Source organism: Phacochoerus africanus, chromosome 5, assembly GCF_016906955.1.
Source record: "Phacochoerus africanus isolate WHEZ1 chromosome 5, ROS_Pafr_v1, whole genome shotgun sequence".
Taxonomy (NCBI): domain Eukaryota; kingdom Metazoa; phylum Chordata; class Mammalia; order Artiodactyla; family Suidae; genus Phacochoerus; species Phacochoerus africanus.
This window is the reverse complement of record NC_062548.1, coordinates 94,374,143-94,401,387: the sequence shown is the minus strand read 5'-3', so window position 1 is coordinate 94,401,387 and position 27,245 is coordinate 94,374,143. Positions and strand designations below refer to the sequence as shown.

Below are 27,245 nucleotides of genomic sequence, written 5' to 3'. Positions count from 1 at the left end.
CCTGCCCCTTTTAGCCCATAAATTTGCATTTGTCACTAAAAAATCAGCATTTGTCACTGAACTGCTAGGTTTGTTCAAAGGGGAGGCAAATCCATTTTGACTTCATCCTTGTATGCAAGAGAATTGTGAAAGTCAGAAGAGTTACAGAAATATCTAAATACCTTTGACTGAGCAGAATCAACTATTCATGCTTTACTGCACCAATGTTCTTTGTAGTATGGACCATCAAGATACTGATAACCAGTTAGTTATAACCTAACAATCACAGAATCATAGATTATAGGGTATTCGTAGGATTGGCAGAGATATTAAGATGTTAATAACTTAAAAAAAAACACCTTGGGCACATTACAGATCATTAGTTTCAAATTCATTTAATCAAAACATACATAGGATGTTTAATTTTACTGCCACCATTGGAAAAAAAAGCAACTTTTAACTTCTCTTACAATTTTTCATGTAACAATTCCTTGAGCACGGAGTATTTTTATTAACAATAAGGATCATAATATTTAGATGTGTAAGGCTAAATTACTTACCCAAGGCAGTAAAAAGTAAATATAGGATCTGAACCCAAATCTTATGATTTCATGATCCTTATTCACCACACTTTCTTTCTCCCCTGTTAAAGGTAGAGACTCCCCTAAAATGAAACCTTCAAACTGAGAAATAACAGCATCTTATATAGTACTCTATAATTAGTTTTCTTCGTACTACCTCTACATTGATTTTTTAAGAAAACCCTGCTTCATGACTATTAGTGTATAAGTGGAGGAAAATCTTTAAATTAGTCTCCCTAAAGTTGGTTATTCTATATGTTATTTTAGTTCAAAGTATCCACAGTGTTTTATCTATCATAAAAAGCAGTATCTCCTATTATTCCTTACAATTAAAAGTGTCAACAATTTTTTAAGATAATCTGTAATGTCCTTTCTTGCTCAAAAATTCCATGATTCTAACAAAAGTTTCAAATCTCTCTAGTATATGAGCTGAGCACTCTGGGGAATTCTTTAAAACCATAGGCCAACTCAATTCAAGAAATATTTTCTTACCACCCTGTTTTAATTTTATTTTTTTTTAAATCTAGATTAACAGAAATACATTCAAAATAGATAAGATAAAAATAATTATTTTGGAAAAATAAAAATCTTTTTAAAACTCAATATGCCATAATATAAATAAATGTTTTGTTACTGTGATCCATTTTGGTGAATCATATAAATTTATATTTATACTACCTTAATCTTTAAGACTGTGGAGAGTCCTTTTTGTGTTCTTCTTTGAGGATTAATTAATCCACTATGAGCCTAACAAAAGGCTTGTTTAGTTTACCAGTTACTCAATGTCATAAATGTTTACAGAATATCAACAGGAAACTTCTCATCAAAGAGCTAGGGTACCAAGATAAAAAGTAGCTGGGACTTTTATCAGTAATAAATATAATGATAAAATTGATTAAATTGCAAAAGATAGTACATAAATATGTATTCCTCAAGTAGATTTTCTTGATTGTTCTCAGAACTGATGGGCATGCAGGCTAAAGAAGAACTGCAAAAGAAATACCGAATTCTAAACAGTCACATAACCTCCTATGTTTATCATACTGATGAAGTAGATATGTAATCTGAATTCATTACATGAAATTCTGGTCTTTCCATGTTCTGTGGCTGTGAATGAGGAGTATCCAGCACCAAAACAGCAGAAGTCGTAATAGATGAACCAAAATAAATTAGGTTTTAGTTGCAAGCACAGCACACATAGGCATTTCAATGCAGTTAAGATTCCATCAATGTTCACAAATGCTTCTGAACAACATAGAATGGTTAATATTTTGAACCTAAATTTAGAAATATGATTTAAGAAGACATACAAAGAAGATAAATGTGATATTTTCAAAATTAAATTAGTTCTACTTCAGAAGCCGCAGAAAAATGTATTTCAGAGTTATAAAACAAATACACATCATGATGTTAGTGATTGGAAATTGTGCACTTCACAAATTAGCTACATAGCAACAGAAGAATTGAAAGATGATAACAAAAACCATGGAAACAAATGAAAATGTATAAGGATACTAAATACTTCAATCTTCTCTAATTATTAATAATATTAAATCTATTTCAAGAGTAAAAGGAATATTAGCTATGCTTTGATATTACAGATAATTTTTAAAATACATAATCTTTGATATTGCTTATCAGTCAAGTGGAATCAATTATATATAGGTAGTAACACAAGTGATTATGGGAAAAATCTGTCCTCTATAATTACTCTCCTTTAATATCTTCATTTTCACAAAAACAATAAAATTTAAGCACTTTTAAAATGTGTAATTATATGCTTGACAACTGTACATATAATACCTTGTTTTCTAGTAACATCAGAAACCTGGACAATCAAATGATAAACATTTGAAAGCATCAAATGGACATTTATTTTGCAAATATGTTGGAGGATTTTTTAATGCAATGAATAGCAAATATGCTCATATCACAAGATAATACAAATTCTGGTTTTTCTGAGAGCTTACAATCCAGCCTAATTTAAACACAGGTCTTACGGTACATCACAGTTGATATAGTTAAAAAAAAAAAAAGAACTCATGGAAACCATGTAAGATAGCTTAAGATCAGGTGTGAATTTCAGGAAAGTCCTGTACCTGTTATTACATAAATAGCGAAAATTAGAAAATAAAATATGATTATTTGTCACAGTGACAGTGAATCACGTTACAAACTTTGAAAATAAAATATGATTATTTGTCACAGTGACAGTGAATCACGTTACAAATTTTGAAAACCATCAGACACAAAATTACATTGACTTTATTTTCTTACAGGACCACTGCTGTGCATAAGTTAAAACATATTAAAATGATATGAGAAGGATGCCTTACTAGAAAGAAATACTGCAACTTTGGAAAAGGATATGAATGATAGGAAGTAAAAGAAGTTCAAAGACATGGAGAGTATTCAATATAATCTGTTGCTACAATTTTTTTAGTTATTTGAATACATTTCTTCTTCCTTTTCCACCCTCTACTATGTCCATTCCAACTCTCCATAGCCTCCTCTACAACCACCTCTTCCACTATGTCCCCCGCTCCCTGGCCCGAAGACACACATACCTAAGTCATGAGAATGGCAAATTCAAGATACAATTAAGGAAAATATTCTGGAAATATAATGGTCAAGAAGAAAGACAGGCTTCCTGCCCGCATGGAGCTTACATTCTACTAGGAAAAGTTGACATTAAATATATAATCACTCACATAAATATATACAATTACAATGATTGTGATGATGGAAAAGATAGGCTTCCAAGCAAAGCACCAACATTTAACTGACAAATTTAATTGTGCTCCCAAGTGACTAACCAGCCACAATGGCTGGATTTGCAGTGTAACTTTCTTTGACATTTTCTGATTTAAATGGTCATCAATTTTTTCAAATAATAGTGAAATATAAATAAACACATTGTTGGAATGAAATGACCCATTAAACATACACAGAAAAAAATATCAAAAACAAAAAAATATTCCCAGGCAAATAGATAAATCTAAATTCTAAACAGAGTGGAGAATAAAGTTAATATTATCAATAGTCCTAACAGTACCAGCGACAAATTTCAAGCCTGACAGGCAAGCAAATGCAAGGTCACAGAGACAATTCTGAATCCATCTAGCCACAACCAACAGATCAGGTTGGTCCTGAATACTATCTCTCTTCAGCTACCTCAAAGAAAATAAAGTTTATTTCTACCTGTAATCAGTTTATAAGGTGAAATCCTTGTGTATAGAAAAAGAAAAACAAATCCAAATAAGCAACTCTAAAATTGGAACATAGAATGACCAAGTGAAAAAATGAGGCATGATGGTCTACTGAAAAAGAGACAAAACTTCCATTTCATCCATTATGAATTTGCCAGCACACAGCAATGAGAATCAACACATTTCAAGCTGACTAATCTGTTTTTTGTCATGTACATATGATATGGAATTCTGCAGTTTTCAAACCCTGGAGAATTAATTACAGAGTATGGAAGGCCATACTCTGTAAGGACATATCACAAAGTGATACCAGTGCTTACCTCTAGAAAACAGCCTGGGGAGGAGGGTGAAGAAAGTTATCAGAAGAAATGTTCTTTTGTTTTAATTACTTTTTTTAAAAAAATGAAATACAATCTATCATTGGACATTTTAAAAATTCAGAAAATATTTAAGAATCTATACAGAAAAAATAAAAATGACAGCAATAATGTTCTTGAACATACTTTTGCTTCTGGATTCAAAAAGGAGAAAGACTAATCCACAGATGTTCATTCTAGAGCACCCGAATTCACTATTCCTAAAGAGAAAAGTGGTGGAAGAAAAATGCTCCAGGATTACATTTTGAGGGAAAGATTTGAGGAGCGCGAATCTACAATTCAAGTCAGTTATTTTAGAGTGGGTCGGTTTAATACATGTTTTATGCACAACTAGGATATAACCTGATACAGGAAGCTACACTGTAAAGTTTCTAGACATTTTTGACTCCTCCAACAGCTGGCACAAGGCAGGGATATCTTCCTAAAAGAGATCCTGATTCACATTATCTTTTTCTTTTCTGAATGCCAATCACTGATCACACTTTTTACTACTCTCACAGCACTTCTATTTCTGTCATTTAAACTAACTTACGCACCTGTGTGCATTCCCTATTTTACTGGCACTCGTTAAATATGGATACCACATCAAAGAAAAATACAGATTTATTGAATTAATTTTCAACTAATGAAGACTTAAAAATGTTTCTCATTTCTATATAAATTAACTAACAACGTGTAAAAGTGATCACTCTGATTTGCACAATACTCAAGCACATCTTAAAGTCTTCTTTTCCCATTTAACTTCAAAAAGCATTCTGGTCCTATTAACAGAAGAAGAGAATAAAGAAAAAACCAAATTCCTGTCCTGCGTAGTTTTGTGCTGATTGAGGAGTAAAATTTGATGAAAACTGGTGAAGTAAAAATATGTTTAACACACACACCAACAGAAAAACATTTATGACAGACATAGTAAAACTGAATAAAGTTAAGTGACACAACATTAATTACACCAAAATGAATATTGGCTAGGTATAAACATGAATTATTCCATATGTAGAGTTAAATGGTTATATAATCAGAATATTATTTTAAGAGAGTTATTTTTTCACAACATAATGAATACATTGTGTATATTTAGAAAGTTTACGCATACACATGCATTCATACAAATACATACATGCATATATACAAACACATATACATGAATTTCACTCAGTCAGTAAAACAAAATATATAGTTGCCTCTATGCCATCATGAGTCCTACACTAAGGAACATGGTGGAAAATGCCCACTCAACAAAGGGAGGCAACGGGAATTTGGCCTCAAAAAAAAGTTTAGAAAGTGTCCCCAAAGCTACAAAAAATCTCTTAAAAATTGATACATATTGTTATTTATGTATTTGGTGAAGGCTTAAAATAAGATTAAAATATGTTATTAGAAATGGTTGGCCAAAACACAAACTGCAAAAGTGTATATTCTCATTTTATTGGCTCAAAGTAGCCAAACAACGTTTGTTTCTAAAGTTTCATTTCCTACATTTAAAACTTTGATATCATTTCTTACTTATTGCCCCACTCATGTTCAGGTGCTTTTTCAAACAGAAAAGTTTCCTTACTAGATGACACTAATGTAAAAATGCAGAACTGTGAGGTTTGGTCCCAATTCACTAGATTAAAATTCAGAGAAAAAGATTGAGAGAATTCAAAGAAACACATGCTTGCATTTAAAATATTAAAAAGAAAAAACTCTGCAAAAAAACAATATAAAACAAAACTAGAGACCAAGGGCACATTCACTAATACATAGTCAAAAATGGTTTATTTAAAGGCTATGATACATATTACCACAGCTGTATATCTACTTCTCTTTTTAGTGAAAACACTAAACACAAGGTGGATGGTTCTAAATGGCAAACTAAGCATGCTTTTAAATTTGGCACCAATACTGTCAAAGAGTACACATGCCTGACTTACCAAATGATGCAGAAATGTATACCTGGTTGATAAGGTTCTTAAAGCAAAGTTAGTATGCACAAAAGAAAGAATAGTCTTGGAATCTCCTTTGTCTCTTGCACGACACTGCCTTTTCAGGTTACCATGGAGTCAATGTGTATATATGACATCTAGCAAACCACAAGCTGATAAGCCTCCAGCAGTACCACTTCAATGCTGCACATGCTTAGACTTACATCCCAAGGCATAACGGCTAAGGTGGGTGTGCTCCAGAGTTAAATGTTTAAGGATGATATATTTATGGTGGCTACATTCATCATTTAACTATCACTAAATGATACTGCAAAAACTGACACTGAAAGCGGTAACTAATTTCTAAATATACTAATTATGTAAGCAGCTGACATGAAAAAAAAAAAAATCACTCTAAAGACCAAGAAGAAAAGGAGGGAAATATTTTGATGGATTTTTCTTACCTTAAATTCATAAAATATTCATTACCGCTCATACCTACCTCCTAGTGCCCATTACTAATGCCAAAAGGTCTAAATATATTTGCATAATGTAGACACACTTTAATTCATATAGATGATATTAAGAAGAAATAAAATAATGTAATACCTTTACTTTTACCTATGGGTTTGATGAAATGGTTCCATGAAGAAAGGATTTCCATACAAAGAGAATAAAGAGGAGAGAAACAACAATAAGAATTATGAATTTATGTAAATGCACTACTCTTTGAAAATTAAACAAACAAGAAAGTATAAATAAAGGTTTGAAAACATAAGGAGATAAAATCAGTACATGTTGAGAACTTTGCCTTTTTAAAGGCAATACATGCAAGGAAATTGGAAAGCCCATGCTCACTTTAAAAGACAATACAAAAAGGAGATACACAATAACTATAGGTAGAAAGAGTATTGATTTTGTGAAACATATACTCAGCATTCAAGAAGCCAGAAGCCAAAGATGTCTGCATGTTTCCAAACTGCCATGCATGGGTGAAAAATGGACTCTGGATGCAAGAGGTTAAACTGAATGTCTTCTTTCATATATTGATTTCTGATGGTTCTTAATTTTTCTTTACTATAACCACACTTAACTGCATATGCTGATAAATGTATGGAAACTTTCATTCTATGTCTCATTTATTTGGAGATATTACAGTGCAAACAATGAAGGAAAATAAAAATCAAAAGAGCAAACCAATATCAAACCAACAAATAAAGGGGAAAAAACATGAAAAAATGCGAACAAAAGTTATGTATTTAATTTGCAGCCAGATAAATTGCAAGCATTTGCCCATTCTTTGCAGTGATGGTTTGAAAGCAGCTACAGAACAAGAAAACACTGAAAGCAGAGTGGAAAAGGAACAGAGCCCATACCTTGGTCGCCCATCATCAGGTGCGCCAGACCTTGAAGGGAAACAAGAGCACAGTCAGCAATAAACAAGGGAGCATGGGAAGGCAGGGTTGTCACAGTGACAAAAATGTTCAGTGACAGACATCTTGTTTCCTATGAGACATGTCTGTATCACAGAGGCAAATCAAAAAGCATTCTTTCAACTCCTGGTTGGAATGCTTAGGGGCAAAGAGTTATAAAACTGCAATTTAAACACTTGCATATGCTGCACTGTGTATTTCTTCCACAAAGCAGTTGGAATATTCAAGAGCATGAGAGCATGACTTAAAATCCAACCAATCCCTTCAATTCTGCATCTGCCCTTCGTGCCCTTTGATGAGACTATTTTGAACACTGCCCCCACGGGGCTTGCCGTTCTTTGGTGATGAAATTTTATTTTTTTAAAACCCAAAGGAATACCTGAAACATGGGCTGGGTCTGATCTTTTTCCCCTCATCAAAAAATGAGAAATTTTATAATTAAATGAAAAAAATCCTTAGTGACACTGAAATGAGAATGCAGAGATGGCTCCTTGCCTGACACATGTAGCAATTGACTAAGCTTGTTCAAATATAAAAAAGAACATCAGACATGCAGTTGTAAAGTTAGAATTTATCACAGAATAACGTTTTTAAGAAACAATGGATCATCTTTAAATAGGCTATGTAATTTTCCATGGAGAACAAAATTACTTAGTATTTTACTTAAACATAACTTAAATACCAAACTATGAGTTAATATGAGTATATTTAAGATATGATTTCATCAAGGAAGTATTCTGAAAATATTGAATTCCCTTTATTCATTTAAATTATTTTTAACTCTTTTTTTTTCTTTTTGCCTTTTCTAGGGCCACTCCCATGGCATATGGAGGTTCCCAGGCTAGGGGTCTAATCGGAGCTGTAGCCGCCGGCCCACGCCAGAGCCACAGCAACGTAGGATCAGAGCCACATCTGCGACCTACATCACAACTCACGGCAATGCCGGGTCCTTAACCCACTGAGCAAGACCAGGGATCGAACCCGCAACCTCATGGTTCCTAGTCGGATTCGTTAACCACTGTGCCACAACGGGAACTCCAAAATTATTTTTAACTCTTGCTTGACAATTTCAGATAGAAGAGCATGCCTTTTCTAAAGAAAACTAGTAATGTTCTTTAAAAAACTTCTTCAACATCCAAGAGATACATTTTACTTTTCAGCATTAATTCCTAGTTCTCTTTTCTAAATTCAAAAATAAAGCTCCTCTTCAAGAGGATGGAAAAGTGTTAGAGCAATATAGTATACATACAACTTTAATAAAATTTATATTTCATTTCCCAGTGTCGTTTCAAATATATTTGAGACTTTGAACTACATAACATTGTATATTACTTGCATCAGTATTGAAATTATTGGTATCATTTCCTTAAAAATATAAGGGGTATTTAAATATTCCTGTTGGGGAGGTACAATTACAAATCATCATATAATCACAATGTGAAAAACATTTAACATATTAGCTTAATGTTTAATCTACCTTTTTAAAAATATTTTCCAAGTGATTTTAATTAAAAAAATCACACAATCAGATGAAAAAGTTTATGATCTATTGATGATTCATGATATTTTACATGCTTAGGAACAGTAGCTTATCCGTCCAGATTATGTAATTTTAATTTAATTTCAATTTTTAAACCCCTCTACATATTATTCCTCATAATAGCTTATAACTTCTTTGCAGACTAAATCAAGGAAATTAGCTCTGTATAACTTTTAGATCACACTAATAATTTTTAAGACCACCTTATTAAGGACAGAAATTTAAAAATCTCAAAAACATTCATATTGTTTGTGCTAAACTTCCTTACTCTCAGAGAGCTACACTGTATTGCCGAAGAGGAGTTATAAATAGGGATTTTAAAAATTGTGATTGAATAAACTTTATCACAATAGTTTATGAGCCTACACTCTGAAAATCTTGTCAAAATTTTTCACAGGATGAGTATATGTGAGGGGAGAGGCACTCAAGCTTATTAAGCAACTTTAAAACCCCCTGGAATGCAAGTGGATTTAAAGAGGAAAGAACAGAAACATGGAACACTTTACAGAATGGTTAAGGAAATGCCAATCTCAAATAACATGCAAATTATAAATGAGACTGATTTTGAAAGATGTCAGTCAGACCTGTATGGTAATAACTTTATCAAGCACAGACTCACACGTTATTAAAATTATAGTATAGAAAAACAGAAGCCATATGCAGAAGCAACAATTGGAAAAACAGTCATCGATAGTTGCTTTTAAAGTTTTAACCTATTTTACTTAATGAATCAAAAATGTTCAGCAACCAAGCAATTGTGTTGCCCACGAAAGAATCACAAATAATATGCTGAAACCTGCTACTAACTTTGTATTATCATGAATAATTCTTTGAGACATCAAATCTTGGTAAAATTTTAATGGCTGTTTATCTGTAACGCCAAATAGGGACTGTATTTCTGAGGAATCTATCATAATGTAGAAATGAACAGTATTAATGACTGTATTTAAAAATGCTGTAGCAAAATAGAATATGCTAGGAGTTCCCACTGTGGCACAGTGGGTTGGCAGTCCACCTGCAGTGGCTTGGGTCGTTGTGGAGGCATAGTTCAATCCTCAGCCTGACACAGTCAGTGGGTTAAAGTATTTGGCCTTGCTGCAGCTATGGCTAGGATTCAATCCCTAGCCCAGGAACTTCCATATGCCACAACTGCAGCCACAAAAAAAGAAAAATTAACATAAAATTAAATTAAATATGCTAAACACTTTCTTCTGACATGTGGATATTAGTAAGTTAGTAAATTGTTTATGCAAGAACTGATAATGCTGTGATTAGATAAGTTGATAGAGCATCATCTTCCCTTTCACAATTCTTTGTTCTTCCTATTACTTTTGTATTTTTATCCTTTACATATTTGTTTGGCAGCATGTGGACTAATGCATTTAAGTTCTTCAAAGGTAAGTATGTTGAAATATGTTTTAGTTTGTTAGATTCTACAGGAAAAAGTGTATAGGCTCAAAATTCCTTCATAGTGATAATTTTAGAAAACCTTGAACAAATGCCATAATTTTATTTTACAGACACAGAATATTACAAATATACTTACCAGTAATCATGCTGGACTGCTATATGCTTTCATTTCCACTGGTCAATGGCTTACTTTTTAATCTAAATTTATACCTCTAATAGTCAGTACTTTATTTTGTGTTCTTTTTATAAATCAAATTTTTGAAACTAAACCAATGGGCTAGAGATGATATAATGCTGAACATTTCCAAAAGAAAAGAAATCATTTTGATGAAGGAAAAATGGAGAAAGAATCATGCACTGCGTTTTGAAACTGCAAATGAATACTTTCTCATTTAAAATAAAAAAAAAAAGGAGGATTGTGTCATTTTTCCACATAGAACCTAAAATAAGCACTCTAAGGTTCATATGGAATGCTGAAGTCCACCAAAGGTTGGAGTTAAGGTTGAAGGAGCTTCATAGAGCTGGGGTTGAGGGAGTTGAGGGTGTGTTCTACATGGAAAATGATACACAATCCAGAAATCAGGAAATACTCAGAAAAAAGTTCAACTTACCGTCTACATTCGAGATGTACTCTATAAATACTAAGAAATAAAAGGCAAATGAGAGTTGAAAAATAAAATAGAAAGCACCCACCTTCAACATTGTTGTCTTCTGAAAGCACATGACAAGGAGGGAGAGAAAAGGAAAAACATTCATTAAGCAGCATGCAGACTGGACCTTGCCTTTGCATGTCTTTTTCATGCAAGGCACCAAACACATCATGCAAAATGCTCCATCACTCCCATTCAAAGGGGAAAACACAATCAAGGGAAGCAGATTCCCTCCCATTGGCAGCATTTAAAGAATATGAGAGTTACAGTCATAGTGCTGTGTCCTGATCAAACTATTTTAAAGAGTCTTAACTGCCCTGTGTAAAACAAACATTACTCTTACATGTTGCTGGCATGGTTTTCCTAGGCAATTACTTTCTGAGCTTTTTAAACATAACAATTCTGAAAGACTCTACTTCTAAATTCTGATTTGGAATTACAAGGACAAAGGAAACAGAAAATTTCACTGCAAATAGCCATGAAATTTCAATTAAAGCAATTCCAGTTCTCCTAAATGTGGAATCCAATTACTACCAATACCTTTAAATATTTCTAATTCTTCAATTTCTTTCCTTAAATAAACATAAATTTATGCACTTAAAATCTATTATTTATTTAGTTTGTTTATAATGTGTTCTTATTTTGTTGCAAATGGTGACAGTTTATTGTAGATTATTAAAAAACACTTTGAAAAATGTTAAGTACAAAATAAATTATTACAAGGAAGTCCATATGAGAGCTGTCCATTAGGCAAAATTTACCAAGATTTATTCAGCTTGTACTTCTGTTTAGGCTGTAAATATGAATGTAGTTAGGATAATGATAACAATGGGTGAACTTTCCCTTACATTTCCATATGTATATATAACATTATATATTTTCATATATTTATTTAAGTATATTTCCATATGTGTATATACAAACACACATATATGTACAATCAGATTGTGTATGTCTTTCCTATATACATATACATGTAAGTGTATGGAATTTAAAATATCACTAGTATCTATTACTCAGTTCAAGTACTATTTGAGACACAAGGGTTTGCCATCTAGGTAAGAAATGGAAGGAAAAGTTGTTTAATGGGAATAGAGTGAGAGCAAGTTTTCGGTACCTACCAAAATGTTTTCAGTAAATTATATCCATGTTGATGTGTCCTGCCTCATTGTTACATTTTATTTATTTAACTAAATTTTGTAAGTAGCCATTTGATCAAAGTGTTTATAAAGAACAAAACAACAGGAAATTGTAAAAACTTGAGAGAAAAACAACTATAAATGCACCATTTCATAAGGTTCAACCAGTAGCTTTTTTAATGGTTAAAGTTACCAATGAATTAAAAATCATCAATTTTGTCGAAAATATATTAGGCGGAAACTGAAATATCAACACTGGTGTACTTATTGATGTGGGCCTTAATGCAAAATGGAAAACTATTAGTTGATAATTGTGGACAATAACATCCTAATACTTGGTTTGCCAGAGTTGATTTTAAAAGAAATAAAAATATAATTGAAATATGTGTATGTGATATTTATTTCCTATTTGATTTAGGTTTACAATCTTCCAAATAAGTAATTAACTAGACAGAATTTCTTAGTGTTCAATGGCAGCCTGGACATGACATGGACATAAATATTAAAATTCTGTTTTACTGCTTTATATTGGAAATTATACAAAAATATAGATGTTTTTAATGTTTAGAATACACTTTAGTTTTATAATGATATCCTCTGAAATTTAGTTCCCATTTAAGATGTTCATTTTTCATAAATTTATAAAATATGTAGAGTAAAACAACAAAACCAGGGAATTTAGAGGAGAGTCACTTGGTAAATATGGTTGCAGTAGTACAGACTCAGAAAAGGGTTTTGGTAAGGTGCTTCATGAAAGTCTAACAGGGAAAGAAAAATGAAAAACAAATGAACAAAATAAAACAGGCTCAGGCTTGACACCAATTTTATAAATGTACTTAGTAGGGTATCAGAAAAGGAAGGTATACTAATAAAATCAAGGTTATTGATTTAATCCCTTCTGAATGTGAGTTCTCTTTTCCCTGTTAACTAAGGCACAGGGCCACTGGTGACACACTGATCCTGGCCAGTCATCCAGCATTTTTCTGAGTTCTTATTCATAAAGAGAAACAGTTTTTAAATAAAGGATGCTCCTTGTACGTAAATCCATGTCATGCCCAAAGTGTAATCAAATCCTGACTTGAACATGCTCAGGAAAATGGTCTTTTCAGAAGACTTAGATTTTTATTTTAAAGTCCCAGAGTGAAAGGAAAAGTAATATATTAACTTCTATTTTAAAAATAATAATAATAATAAAATTGGCTTAGAACAGACTTTCCTTGAGTTTCTACATATTTCCAGATTCAATCATAAGAAACAAACTTCTCTTTCCTTGTTTATTCTATTCTTTCCCTTTGGGTGTCCAAATTGTTGGCTTTAGTTGATTTAAAACCCATTAACCCAAAGATGATCCCCATGTTATTTCAGAATTCAGAAGCAATTACAAATGGCAATGGCTCTAGCACTTACAATCATTTTCCATGTATTTTTCCTCTTTTCTTTCCTTTCTACTTGGTTTTTGGAGTAAACAAAGAACATCAAGTTTAAAAATAATAGTTTTTCTCATCACACCCACTTTTGCTTTTCTTTGCAATCAAATACTATTTTGGTCTTGAGCAGCAAGAGAGAAAGGTGCCGAAATTAGCATGCCACTGTGCAAAGGCAAAGCAATTTATTTGGCTTTAGTGTAAGGTAGAAAGCAGTCCATCCAGCCTTACCTGCAGACATTGTCAAGTTAAGGAAAAGCTCTTGGTGTGTGGAAAACCCTGGTTTCTTAATTTTGCTGACCTAATCCTGCTATATGCATGAAGTGAGTCTCTTAGTAAATCAAATTTTACTACAATGACAACATAACCTATAAAATCACACTCTTTTATTTTCTTTTGATTGCTAAAATAATGAATATAAAACCATGGAAAAGATAACTTAAATTTTATTTTCCTTTCAAATAAGACATGCTTCCCTTGCAGAGACAGAAATCAGGCACTAGAATATGAGTCATGTTAAGAATGATGGCTGTGTGCTGACCTAAGGGAGGCTGCAGACTATTAAATTATATGTTTTAAAATTATTTATAAAAGAGCATCTCCATAGATGTTTCTCCTTTGCCCCCAGATTATAAGAATGCAAGGACGGTTACCTTATCATGACAGTGATCTCTTTTTTTTGTCTTTTCTAGGGTCACACCCACAGCATATGGAGGTTCCCAGGCTATGGGTCTAATCTGAGCTGTAGCCACCGGCCTTCACCAGAGCCACAGCAACGCCAGATCCCAGCCGTGTCTGCGACCTACACCACAGCTCATGGCAATGCCAGATCCTTAACCCACCAAGCGAGGCCAGGGATCGAATCCGAAACCTCATGGTTCCTAGTTGGATTCGTTAATCACTGCACCACGACGGGAACTCCCGACAGTGTTCTCTATACATAATCTTAATTGTAAATTTCTAGGATGAGAGAAATAAATAAGGGGAAACAATGTTATTTTATCAATGTAAAAAAAATCAAATTAAATCATGATCAGTGAATTAAAATGTGAAATATCACGATAATTCTTTTTTGTGTAATTAGTATTTAAATGTATCAATATAAAAGACCATCTAAATGGACATGCAGTAGTCAACTTATGCACTATATTTTACATTAAAAATCGGCCAAAAGAAGGCTGCCACTGCTTGGGCTTTTCTTCCTCTCTTTGGATTCCTTCATTCTCTACTAGTGCCCATGACTGTCTCCCTTCATTTTTTTTTTTTTGTCTTTTCATCTTTTTCTAGGGCCACACCCATGGCATATGAAGGTTCCCAGGCTAGGGGTCTAATTGAAACTAGCCAATGGGCTACATCAGAGCCACAGAAATGCCAGATCCCAGCCGCGTTTGCGACATACACCACAGCTCACGGCAATGCCAGATCCTTAACCCACTGAGCAAGGCCAGGGGTCAAACATGCAACCTCATCTTCCTAGTCGGATTCATTAACCACTGAGCCACGACGGGAACTCCCTTCATTTTTTTGTCTCTACATCTTCTCCATCAAAACTGCCACTACCACAAGGGGTCCCCCACTCAGATCCACACCCTCCAAGGTGGCATACATAGTAGCAAAACTGGTGGCAGGTTCAAGCCTGCAGAAGGAGGAATGCAGAATATGATTTTACTTCCTTCTTAACATACCTTGAACTTTCTAGTGCCTATCCCCGCCTTTCAAGCTCTTCACATTACTTTTCAAGATTGTATCCATCATTTGTGGGACCAAATGCCAGAATAGCAGACTCTGGTTCCCATGGTAGCACAGGGTGGAGCTTTATTTTATTTTATTTTTATTTTGGTGTTGGCAGTGAAAGTCTTTAGAAAACCTCAAAGAGTCTGTGATTGCTTCAAGGACTGGGAAATAGAGGAAATCACTGATTCTGTGGGATCTGTGCAACAGTCAACTGAAGGAAGAGAAAAGCTAGCCAGAATCAAGAGGAGATGCAAACAGAAAATGAAGTATAAAGGTCCACTATGGAGGCCTAAGAAAGGAAAGAAATAGCCTGAGCAGGAATCTGTCTAGTTTCAAAAATGCTTTTGAACAGGTGGACTCAGTAGCTTGTTTTAAATTCACCTAAATGACACTCCCACCCTAGAGTCCTCAGGCATGACAAAAGCCAATTAGAATAGTCAATTTTTTCTCTCTTTTCACTGTTCTGGAGTGAGAAGAGAGGCGACTCTAAATCAACTTGAAGCAGCAGAGATATTCCTGGCATCACACTTGGAACTATAAAATCATTTTCCCTAGGAACATTATGGGCAATGTCTGACTATACTTCTGGTACAATACAGTGATTCAAGAATATCATGGAATTAATGAGAAGAAAGAATGAAGCCTAATTATATGGCAGATTCTTCTGGTGTTTAAGCTGTTCAGTGGTCCGAATGGAATTTAACAGTTACTAGTCAACAAATTAAAGTACATATTGAGTAGTTCACATAAACTATTTTGCATACAATTTCAAATTTTCTTTTCATGAGACTGTTACAAGGTCTTTATTTTGCTTTTATAATCTTAAGTCTCCCCTACATCTAAACTTTGAGAGTTAGCATTTCTATATTCATATCAATAGCTGGACTCAGGGAAGGACCATTGCATTCAACAGGGATCATAGACAGAGCAAGTCTACACTGCGTGTCCTCATTTTTATTGTTTTATTGCTCACTGAGAAATAAACATTTCCTGATACGGAACTAAGAGCTAACAATGAGCAGAGTGTTACCATGTACTTTCCTACCCAAGTTCAAGCATTGTTACAAAACTCTCCAAGACAGCTGGTTCTGATGCATAGTGCTTCCTTTCTTAGAGTCTGGAGTCACCACATATTAGGAAATAGAGTAGGAAAGCTCTTGGTTTGGACTTGGGAAAATAAATTTAAATATATCCCTATCTACTTCCCTAATATATCACTTCTCCCAGTTGTTTTGTGAATATGCTAATACTCAGGTGTGACTTTCCTCATGAGCAAATGAACGGGAAACATCCTTTGGCTTATGTGGTACCAGTAGAGAATATTCCACAATGTAACCCAGGCTTTCCAACATTAAAATAGAGAGTAGATGAACTTCTGCTGAAGGACACCCATAGCCCTTCATTTGAGAGATCTATCTAACACATGCTAGATGCATAAAGTTTTTTTTCACAAATCATTTTAGTATGGAGATGTTTCAAATAAACTTTCAAATACTTCTGATTCTACTCAAATACGCTTAGGTTCTCAAACAAATCTATTTAACTTCACTGAGAAAAAAATATATTTTGTCATTAAATTCAGGGGACATTGCATGAAAATATGACTAAGTAAACCATAGTAAAAATAGTCCTATATTTAGAGCTTAGCAAATTAGATTTGTATACACTGAATAGAAAATGGTTCATATGATATAAAACTAACCTGCCAACACTTATACATATATTCTTTCTTTCTTTCCTTTTTTGCCACACCGGTAGCATACAGAAGTTTGGGGCCAGTGACCAAATCCATATCACAGCACCTCTCTAGTGGCAAAGCTGGATCCTTAACTTGATGTGCCACAAAGGAACTTACCAAATATGTATTATACATATATTCTTTTTTTTTTTTTTTTTTTTTTGCTTTTAAAGGGCTGCATCCATGGCATATGGAGGTTCTCAGGCTAGGGGTCCAATCAGAGCTGCAGCTGCCAGCCTACACCACAGCCTCAGCAATACAGGATCTGAGCCGCAGGCATCTGTGACCTATACCACAGCTCGCGGCAAAACTGGATCCTTAATCCACTGAGCAATGCATTGAACCCACAACTTCATGGTTCCTAGTCGGATTCGTTTCCACTGTGCCACGACAGGAACTCTTTTACATACATTCTTATTTATAAGGTAAAATAAAATTTTGTTTCAAAAAAAGAAATAGTTCATGTCTTTAATCCAATAGGATCTTTGCACATATACCAAATAGGTTGGAAAGAAAAATGCAACAAATCTTAAAAGGATTTTTCAGTTTTCAAAGCTTTTAGTTTTTCATTTGCTTTACTGTTTAAAACTCAAGGTATATGCATATTTTACAATTTATGGCTAATTTACCTGTAAAGCTTTATAGAAGTCATTGAAAATAATTTTAAGGGGAAGTAACTATTTTTTTTTCCTAAATAAATTAGTATGTTAAAAATTTCCGGGAATCTTTCAGAGTTGACTAAAACGAATATCTAATAATCCATTCAAATGTAAAACATTTAAACAGGAAGAAGATTGTTACGAAAAATTTTTCTGCTTCTCCAAAGACTGAAAGGACTTGGTGCAGCAGCACCCAAGGTTGAGCATATAAAATTGCCTTCAGATCAAAATTGGTCAAATATCAATCATTAAAAATGGTTAAATCTAATATTTGTAAGTTGGCGGTTTTTCTACAAACTGTGCTATTCTCTACCTCTTAGGTATAATGTAGGAATGTCAAGGTAAATCCAAAACATTGCATTCTTCTTTTTTTTTTTTGTCTTTTTGCCTTTTCTAGGGCTGCTTCCGCAGCATATGGAGATTCCCAGGCTAGGGGTCTAGTCGGAGCTGTAGCCGCCAGCCTATGCCATAGCCAGAGCAACTCGGGATCCAAGCCGCATCTGCAACCTACACCACAGCTCACAGCAAGGCCGGATCCTTAATCCACTGAGCAAGGCCAGGGATTGAATCCGCAACCTCATGGTTCCTAGTTGGATTCCTTAACCACTGCACCACAACGGGAACTCCCAAAACATTGCAATCTTTAGAAGCAATCACTGGAAAGCAGAAAATAATCAGAGTGATTGTAATTTTTATAAAATGTTCTATATAAAATGTTGCAAAGATCTAAGTAACTTGTTCCAAATGTTCAAAATAAATAAGAACATATATATATATATATATATATATATATATATACACACACACACACACACACACACACATACTAGTTATTGGGTAACCTTAACCACCTTAAATCTACTTTCATAAACATTATCATATATATCTTTTTATTATCTGTGGCTGGTTGACTTGCCCAAGATACCCTAATAGAATGTAGAAGATTCTAAGAATGTAGAGAAAGTATGTTTTAAGTATCACTGTTCAAGTTTGTGTAGATTTCAAAGATTGTTTTAAAAAGAAAATAAACATGAAGAATTTGGACAACACAGGGTAATACTGAAGTGTCTACTAAAGCTGTGTTCTGTTCCTGGGTCTATAATCAAAATGCATTGATTTTTGTCACTTTAATTTTTTAAGGTAATATAGTAGAGGAGTACAAAGATTCTATTTATGATTTCTTTGATCCTGTTGCAAGAAGGCAGAAATATTTCAGGGAAAATATATGCTTCTTAACTGCATTTATGTATTAATTCTAAAAAGTCAAAGAAAAATTTAATACTCTTTAATTTCCTTTATTGAAGGGAAAAAAATGCCTAGACTTCTTCCCCATAATATTAGAGTGAATTATTTCCCAGGAAAAAAAATGATAAAATCCTTGCCTTAGTTTAATAGCAAAAAGCAGGCCTAGGTTAGTAAATGCATATCCATGGGCATTCTAATCACTAGAAATAAAAAGGAGAATTACTCCATAAATTTATTTCTGCCTTTAAAATTTAAAAGAAAGTGTTCATTTCATTCACAGCACAAAACATTTTGCTTCCCTTTTAAAATGTCTGAAACAAAAGACCACTTTCATTCCAAGTCAAATATTTTAGAAGCTTAGGCAATTTAATATGCACTTGCCATATAAAGGGCATTTGACCTTTCATTTTAGTTATAAAATGCAAATCCGATAAAGATATTACTTTTATTCTTTTTACATACATGCTGTATAGTAAATCTCCTAGGAACTGAGCAGCAAGTTCTAACCTTTTAAAATCTGAATAAACAGACAAGTATAAAGAAAAACTACCCTGTCCAAGTTCCCATGCTCTTTTTAAAATAAAATTTTATGTTACAGACTAAGGAGAAAACAGTTTGTTCGAAGATGCAACCAATTAAATCTTTGAATACTTCATATATATAAACATTTGGGCTAACGTACTAGTATTTAAATAGACCCATATGAATGCAAGCCCATGTTGGAAGAGGGAGCCATAAGCTTAAATATTCTATCTGTATCTGATGATTTACTGATCGATAAAATCAAATCACAATAAATACAAGCTTTTAAAGTATCCTTATAATACCCTGTCTTATCTTTTCCTGAAATGGACATTTACTGCTTAAGAAAACATGCTAAAAGTTAAAGAAAATTATCTTTTTTGGACTCCTGTAGAGTATATTTAAATGCTATTTCCATCATTCAAAACAGCTTATTTTAATTTTTAAAATAGAATAACATGAATATGATATAAAATTATTTCTTGATGTTTGTGTAAACTGCTTTCCAAATACTGGAATGCAGACATTTTTTTTAACCCAAACAAGTTCTAAGATAAAGACGTAATTTTCAAAATAATCTCATCAAGATATAGTTCATAATATGCCCATTTAAAACATGTAACAATGCAATGCTATTATGACCACTTCAATTCATAAGCTCCATCCTAAACATCAATTCTTTTCTCAATATTCCCCATTAGGTCATTTAATATTATTGTCACAAATTTTATCTGTAAGTCTATGACAATGTTTTTTTATGTAATAGTTTAATAATAACAGCAGTTTTCAAATTAATAAAAAGTATCCTCCTTCCCATACTTTCATACAATGAATTTTCTCATCGTAAATCAAAAATGTCCCTTCTTAAATAAATAGGCCTCTTATTGAGTAATACACCATAGGACAATAAACCAAATTGGCAAATAAAAGGATCAACATTTCTGTAACACTAAAATACAGCAGAGACAATGAAGTATAAAAGGATTAAAGGAGCAGTTCAAAGCTCTAGTTAATTATATAAAAGTCCAAGATCCTATTAAGGGGCTATAACATGATAACAAATGCACCACTGAGTAAGCAAATAAAAAGTATGATAAGAAGAACAACAACAACAAAAAAAAAACCCTGAATATGGAAGCAATAATTGCAGCAATAGTAAAAGTAAAAAAGTAGCAAAAACATGTAGGAAATAAAATGATGAGCTAAAAAGTTCCACATAAAGAATGAAAAAGTTGTACAATAAAAATTTAGAGTGGATCTGCTAAGTCTATTTTCAGTATTTAAAGTATGTAGGCCCTATGAGAAAATTTAACATAATTCACTTTATAATAGAAAAGTGCCCTTTTTATAATTATTAGTGACATCCAATCTCCATTTTACACAGTAAAATAGAAATGAGTCAATGTAAGAATAGAAACAAAAATATATTTACAGTCTCAATACCTTAATGAATAACATTGAATTTAGATATCCCAATGTACTGTTGTCTGATAAATAAATAAACTATTAAAAAGGACAGATGATTTCCAAAAGGTACTGAGGTCATCTGACATCTAAGTCTAGCCTCTGGCATTAGAATGGCTTAAAAGAGATTATACAACATAACTAGATATTTATCTTTTTTCAACAAATGAAATATCTGTTGCAAAACCAGAGTAGCATCATGACTTAGTACTTGTTATGGACTGAATATTTGTATTCCCTCAAAATTCATATGTTGAAACCCTACTTCTCCGTATGATGATATTAGGAGGCGGTGCCTTTGGGTGGTAATTAGGATTATATGAAGTCAGGAATGGAGCTCTCATAAATGGAATTAGCTCCTTTTTAAGAGTCATGAGGGAGGTTGCTTGCCCTCTCTGTTCTCCACCATGTAAAAATTCAACATGAAGTCAGCAGTCTTCAACCTGGAAGAAAGTTCTCACCAGAACTTGACATGCTGGCATGCTGATCTCAAGACTTCCAGCCTCCAAAATTGTGGAAAATATAAATGATTTTTATAAGCCACCTAGTCTATGGCACTTTGTGACAGCAGCCTGGACTAAGACAGTACTATATTAGATCTTGTATTAGTGGGGAAAACTCACCTACGCAAAAAATAATAAATATGACACAAAATGTAATATTGATTTTTGATATTATAATAATGATAACTCAGAAAAAAAGGTATACAATATGTCATCCAATATGTGGAATGACTAATACCTGCCAGCAAATGTAGCTCATGGCAGTACCTAGTACCTTAGGAAATATGTACCTTACAGCTGTTGGAAGTAAATTTCATTCAAAACATCCAATGTTGCAAATAATGCTCCCAAAATACAATGGAAAAAGGGTAGAAAAGTTGCTATTTTTTGAATTACTGAATAGATGGCTTCATTTTTTTTTTCTTTTTCTTTTTTTAAGTTAATATGCTTCTCTTACAGTTGGATGGAAACTATTTTGGATGGAGTTTGAGAGAATACAAATGACATTTTTAAGTGAGCCAATTAACACAAAAAATTAAATAATTAAATACTTTTAAGTTTGTAAATACATATGAAAACAGTCGAAGGCTGAGAGGAAAAGTGATTTAAATAAATTGTTGAAGTCAACAAAAAACACTCAATCTCTAAGAAACTAAGAATCCTCGAAAAATCTAGGCATTTCCTGACAGTGTGAAATAATTTAATATTTCATCTCATTCTCCCTGAAAAGGAATTGAAAAGTAGAAAGAGTTTGGAGTTAGAATCCTTCTAGGCTCTGTCACCACAAATAAGTTTTAGAAATCTAGATATATTCCTTAAAAATATTTCTTTAATTTTCTCATTTGCTAAATGTTTGATGTATTCCATAGAGTGGCTATGGCTCATAGCAGAAAAGGATGTAAAACCACTTATTCAATAATGACAGATTGCAAAGCATTTTGTGTATAGATAATACCTGTTTAATGGTGTTAGCCATGGTATTATTATAATTAATGCTTCCTTGTACAAATTGTAGGTTGCTTAAGAGTGGTAGTTTTTCTGTTCCTCTTTTGTTCAGCAGCTAGCATGGTGTGTACACATAGGAATTTATTAATAAATGTTTTAGTGAGTAATTAATCTCCTACCTTAATTTCCTACTTGGCTTCTATGTGGGATGAGGATGAGTAAATTTCTTTTCATAGTCAGTATTTATTTGCCACAGTGAGGCAAATTTAGTTACTATATTCTCACATCAGATTTAAGAAACTTCAACAACTAGAAACAGTTTTATTTGAGCAAAGTAAATTATTTTTTACTGGGCAAAGTAAATTATTTTTTATTTAGTACCAGCATCTATTAAAATATTCTGAGGCAGTTCAACTCATTAATTGGTCGTTGCCAAGCAAATCCTCCATGGATTGTCATTTCTTAAGTATATTTGACAATGATGATGCAGAAGATGAGGGAGATGCAGCAGAACACAATAATTGTCACTTAAATTCACAAAACCACTTACATAATCTTTTTTAATTATCATAGTGATGTGGCCAAGATCACTGAAGAAGAAAGTAACTATTAAACTTGATAGTATTACAAATAGTACCTGTTTTCTTCATCACTTTATACACAGTTCTTAGTACAGTGCCTGGCATATAGTAAGCAATAAATACAAGGGACTAAATAAAGATAAATGACTAAATGTTGGGAACCACGTCTTCTGACCCCAAATTCCATGTTCTTTCCTCTATAGTATGAAGGTCTAGAAAATTTCCAATTAATCACATTTACCCTAAAAGCTTATTAGCTTACTTGTAGGAAGAAAACTGTTGTAAGTTAAAAGGGAAAAAAAAATTAGAATGCAAGTAACTCCAGTAAAATAATGGCTTCTTATTACGGAGCTTCTTTTTAAAAAGTCATCTGCAATTAAATACAAGTATTGTTTCCTGAGTGTAATCTACTATTTCATGATATATCTATAGTAAGATGTCAATAACAACCACTATTTTAGTAAATAAATTATTTCAATGAAATTATAAGAATCAAATTTATTTTTCATAATTTAAATGTTTTATGATTTATTAATTTAATGAAATGTTTCAAGCTTACATATTTGTATCAGATGGAATGTACATCTTTAATATGATTACACTAGTAACATTTTAAGACGACCTCAAATAAGTTTTAGTTTTTCTACCAATTTTGCACTGATAAACTTTAAAAATCAGAGAGGCATTTAAATTGGCATTTTCTGCATTTTGGTCCAAACAATTAATCTCAGGTTTCACTTAAATTGGTCACTGTGAAACCTGATATTGTAGTTGCCAAACTAAAATGCTCCTGCTAATTAAAACAACTGAAAGTAACTATATGAATTATGTATATGAGAAATATATAATCTAAAATTTTCTTTAGTTACTTCTAAACACTACCTTAGTGATGCTAATCTGGTAAACTTGATAAACATCTTCTGGTTCCAATGGAATGTATGCTGATTAGAACACTTCATGTTACTACACAGTTAACTCAGAAAGAACAGAATCATCCATTGTATAGAATCAAGTAGTGGTCAATTAAAATTTTAGATGACTTTCCTATAAACGTATTAATTACTCTGCAAGGCCTAGCTTTAAATACAACACCCTATGAAATATAATTATTTCCTATTTGTTAGTTTATCCTATTTATGACTCCTGAAATTCCATCCAAATTTATCTTTTCACAAGCAGTGAGCAAAGTGCAAAGGTATTTAGAAATTTGGAGTCTTAGAATTTTAAAACTGAAATGAGTATTACTTTAACAGATAAAAAAATCAAATCAAATCAAAGGCCCACTTTTATATAAAAACCTTGGTAACTGGTCTCTAGGTCACGAATTTGAAAACGACTCAAAAAGTAATGGTATCAATAACAACCAAAGTTGCTTACAAAGCAGACCAGCTAACAAGCCAGACCAAAGCTGCATACTCCTTAACTAAGGAAAATAATCCAAACTTGGCTAAAATCTGTGTTTTCCTTCCACGTGAATTTTAAATAAAAATTTAAATTTAAAGGAATTCTAATTCCCTTGCTAACAGATTCCTATATTGACAGATTTGAAAAACTGACAAAAAATAATCAAGTAAAAAAAAAGGCATCTGAAACCACATATCAGAATTTGCCAGAAACACATGCAAAATCTGTCTGCATCAAATAAAGATAGAGTTTATATATAATCTTACTTATATCATTTTATAGGTGAAATATTGAGGACCAGAGGGGTTAAGCTGCCAATATACAGTACTAATACATAAGCTACTAATACATACGCAACCCGACATATTACCTTAGAATACTTCTAAGCTTCTTTTCAGGCCACGGCTGCCCAACAGAACTTTTTGTGATAATGGAACATTCCATAAAACCTAGCACTGGATTATGACCATAACCAAGACTAAACCTCCTCCATGTAATTTTTCCCATCAAGAACCATTCCATAAGCCTTGTACAGATCTGAATGAGATGCAATCAACTCAATAAAAACTCCTGTCTGTGAGGGACTTCTATGTAGCACTGTGGAAATAAAATGTTCATGATCTAGTCCAGATCAGTCTCCTACAAAAAAGTAAAGAAAAATGCAATTTGAAATAACTCTTAAAAATAATATATGTTGTAGGGACACTAAGAACATGTTAGAAAATAGTAAAGAAAAGAATATAATTGCTTACAAGTGTACTATCTAATTTTTCAAAGGAATTCCTTAGGATATTTACTTAAACAAATTTTATTTGTAGATGACCTTGGCCATTTCTGACAAATAGTGAAAGGGACTGGGGAGAAGAAATTAAAAACCACCTTCTATCTCCGATAAAATCAGAATTGACTTCAGTATTAAAAATATGCAGATCTGGGTTGTTTTTGTTTAGATACAATTAAAAAGAAACTGATTCATTTTTCATTCACATGGCTAAAACAGTAAAAGCAGGATAATCTAGTGCTATAAAACCAGGGATGTGCTTTTAACTTGCCAGTTGTTATGCACAACTCTAAGTACATCTTAGGAAAAAAAAAAAAAAGGGAAGAACTGATCCATTTTAGGCACTGATTATAGAGATTATGGAAATAGGCCTTGGCTCTGTGGCTGAGGCATCAAGGTGAGGAGGAAAAAACCCATAGCCAGGCCAACAGATTAGAATTTACAATCCTACTTAGAACTCTATCACAAACCACTTTCTAATGTGACATTGGGCAGGGTCATTTCACATTCTGAGCCTTAATTTCCAATATTTAAAATGGGTACAGGAGTTCCCATCGTGGCGCAGTGGTTAACGAATCCGACTAGGAACCATGAGGTTGCGGGTTCGGTCTCTGCCCTTGCTCAGTGGGTTAACGATCCGGCATTGCCACGAGCTGTGGTGTAGGTTGCAGACGCGGCTCGGATCCCGCGTTGCTGTGGCTCTGGCATAGGCCGGTGGCTACAGCTCCGATTCAACCCCTAGCCTGGGAACGTCCATATGCCGAGGGAGCGGCCCAAGAAATAGCAACAACAACAACAACAACAAAAAGACAAAAAATAAAAAATAAAATAAAATAAAATGGGTACAATGAGACTTACCTCATAGGGTTATTTTATGAATAAATTAGAAAGAGTCATATAAAATGTGTAGCATGTAACCAGTATAAAAGACACCTGAATATTTACCTACCGCCGTTAAATCAGTCTATGTGAGCAAATAGGGATAAAAACATTTAAATTAAACCTAACTTTAACATATTTAACAACTTTTTTTACACTATACTTCCTTCTTGCAAAAGAAAATTGTATACAGAGTAACAGCAAGAATTTGAATGCCAACTGATTTCCAAAATGGTATAGTATAATTAGGAAATTCATGAGTCAAATTCCTGTTTATGCCTGTAATGTAAAGGCTAATCATTTGTTTGTTTTCTATAAGAAGGACTTGATTAAAGCCTCTTGCAGCAATAATTAAATAACCCCGTGCTTGGAAGCTACAGGCTCAGCTAGCACTGAGGTGTGCTAAAACCCATAATTAATGCATAGAAGTGTGTGTAAATTACCAAATGAGTGTCACTTACACTAACAGTACAAATATAAGTTTCCTTCTTTTGTAATTATCTCCATGTTTTCTGTTAACCATTACAAGTTTATAAACACAGTGTAATATAAACAGCATTCTAACATCTATATACAGCCATGATCTAGATAAGGAGTTTGCAAACTTTTTAGAAACTTTTCTATAAAGTGAGTATTTTAGGATTTGCAAGCTATATAATCTCTGTTGCAACTACTCAATTCTGTCATTTTAATGTAAAAGTAGTCACAGATAATACATAAACAAACATGCAAGGCTGTATTTCAAAAAATCTTCATTAAAAAAAAATAAAATGGGGATTGGGGCCAGGTTTAGCCCAATGGTCTATATGACTATAGGTCATAATTTGCCTAACTTTGAACCATAGTCTACTGACCCCTGACCTATACCTAATTCTCAGGTAGAACAATGTACTATGTTATCTTAGAAAAATAAATATTTAACAGCAAGTAAGGGCAATGGAGTATAAACCTGATGTTAAAAATTGATAAGTTTCTGTATTATTATGCCTCCTCAAACATGAGTTAGAAAAACCACAAATGTTTTTGCTGTAAAAATCAAGGGACTCAAGATTTGAAAGCATTAAAAAATGCCATATACTAACTTGTGAATATTACTAATTTGGTTATTGTTGTTTGTTGTTATTATCACTAATTGCTTTTTCAG

The 27,245-nt window shown here is 33.0% G+C and overlaps 1 protein-coding gene across 1 annotated transcript in view; it reads right to left on the bottom strand.

The window, feature by feature from the left end:
- Positions 1-27,245, bottom strand: part of NRXN1 (neurexin 1) — a 1,110,288-nt gene that overhangs the window by 996,899 nt on the left and 86,144 nt on the right. Inside the window, exons 2-4 of the mRNA XM_047782102.1 lie at positions 11,127-11,144; positions 7,427-7,456; positions 6,660-6,671 (exon numbers count right to left, since the gene is read on the bottom strand). Coding sequence (XP_047638058.1) covers positions 6,660-6,671; positions 7,427-7,456; positions 11,127-11,144 — 60 coding nt within the window. The remainder of the gene's footprint in view (positions 1-6,659; positions 6,672-7,426; positions 7,457-11,126; positions 11,145-27,245) is intronic.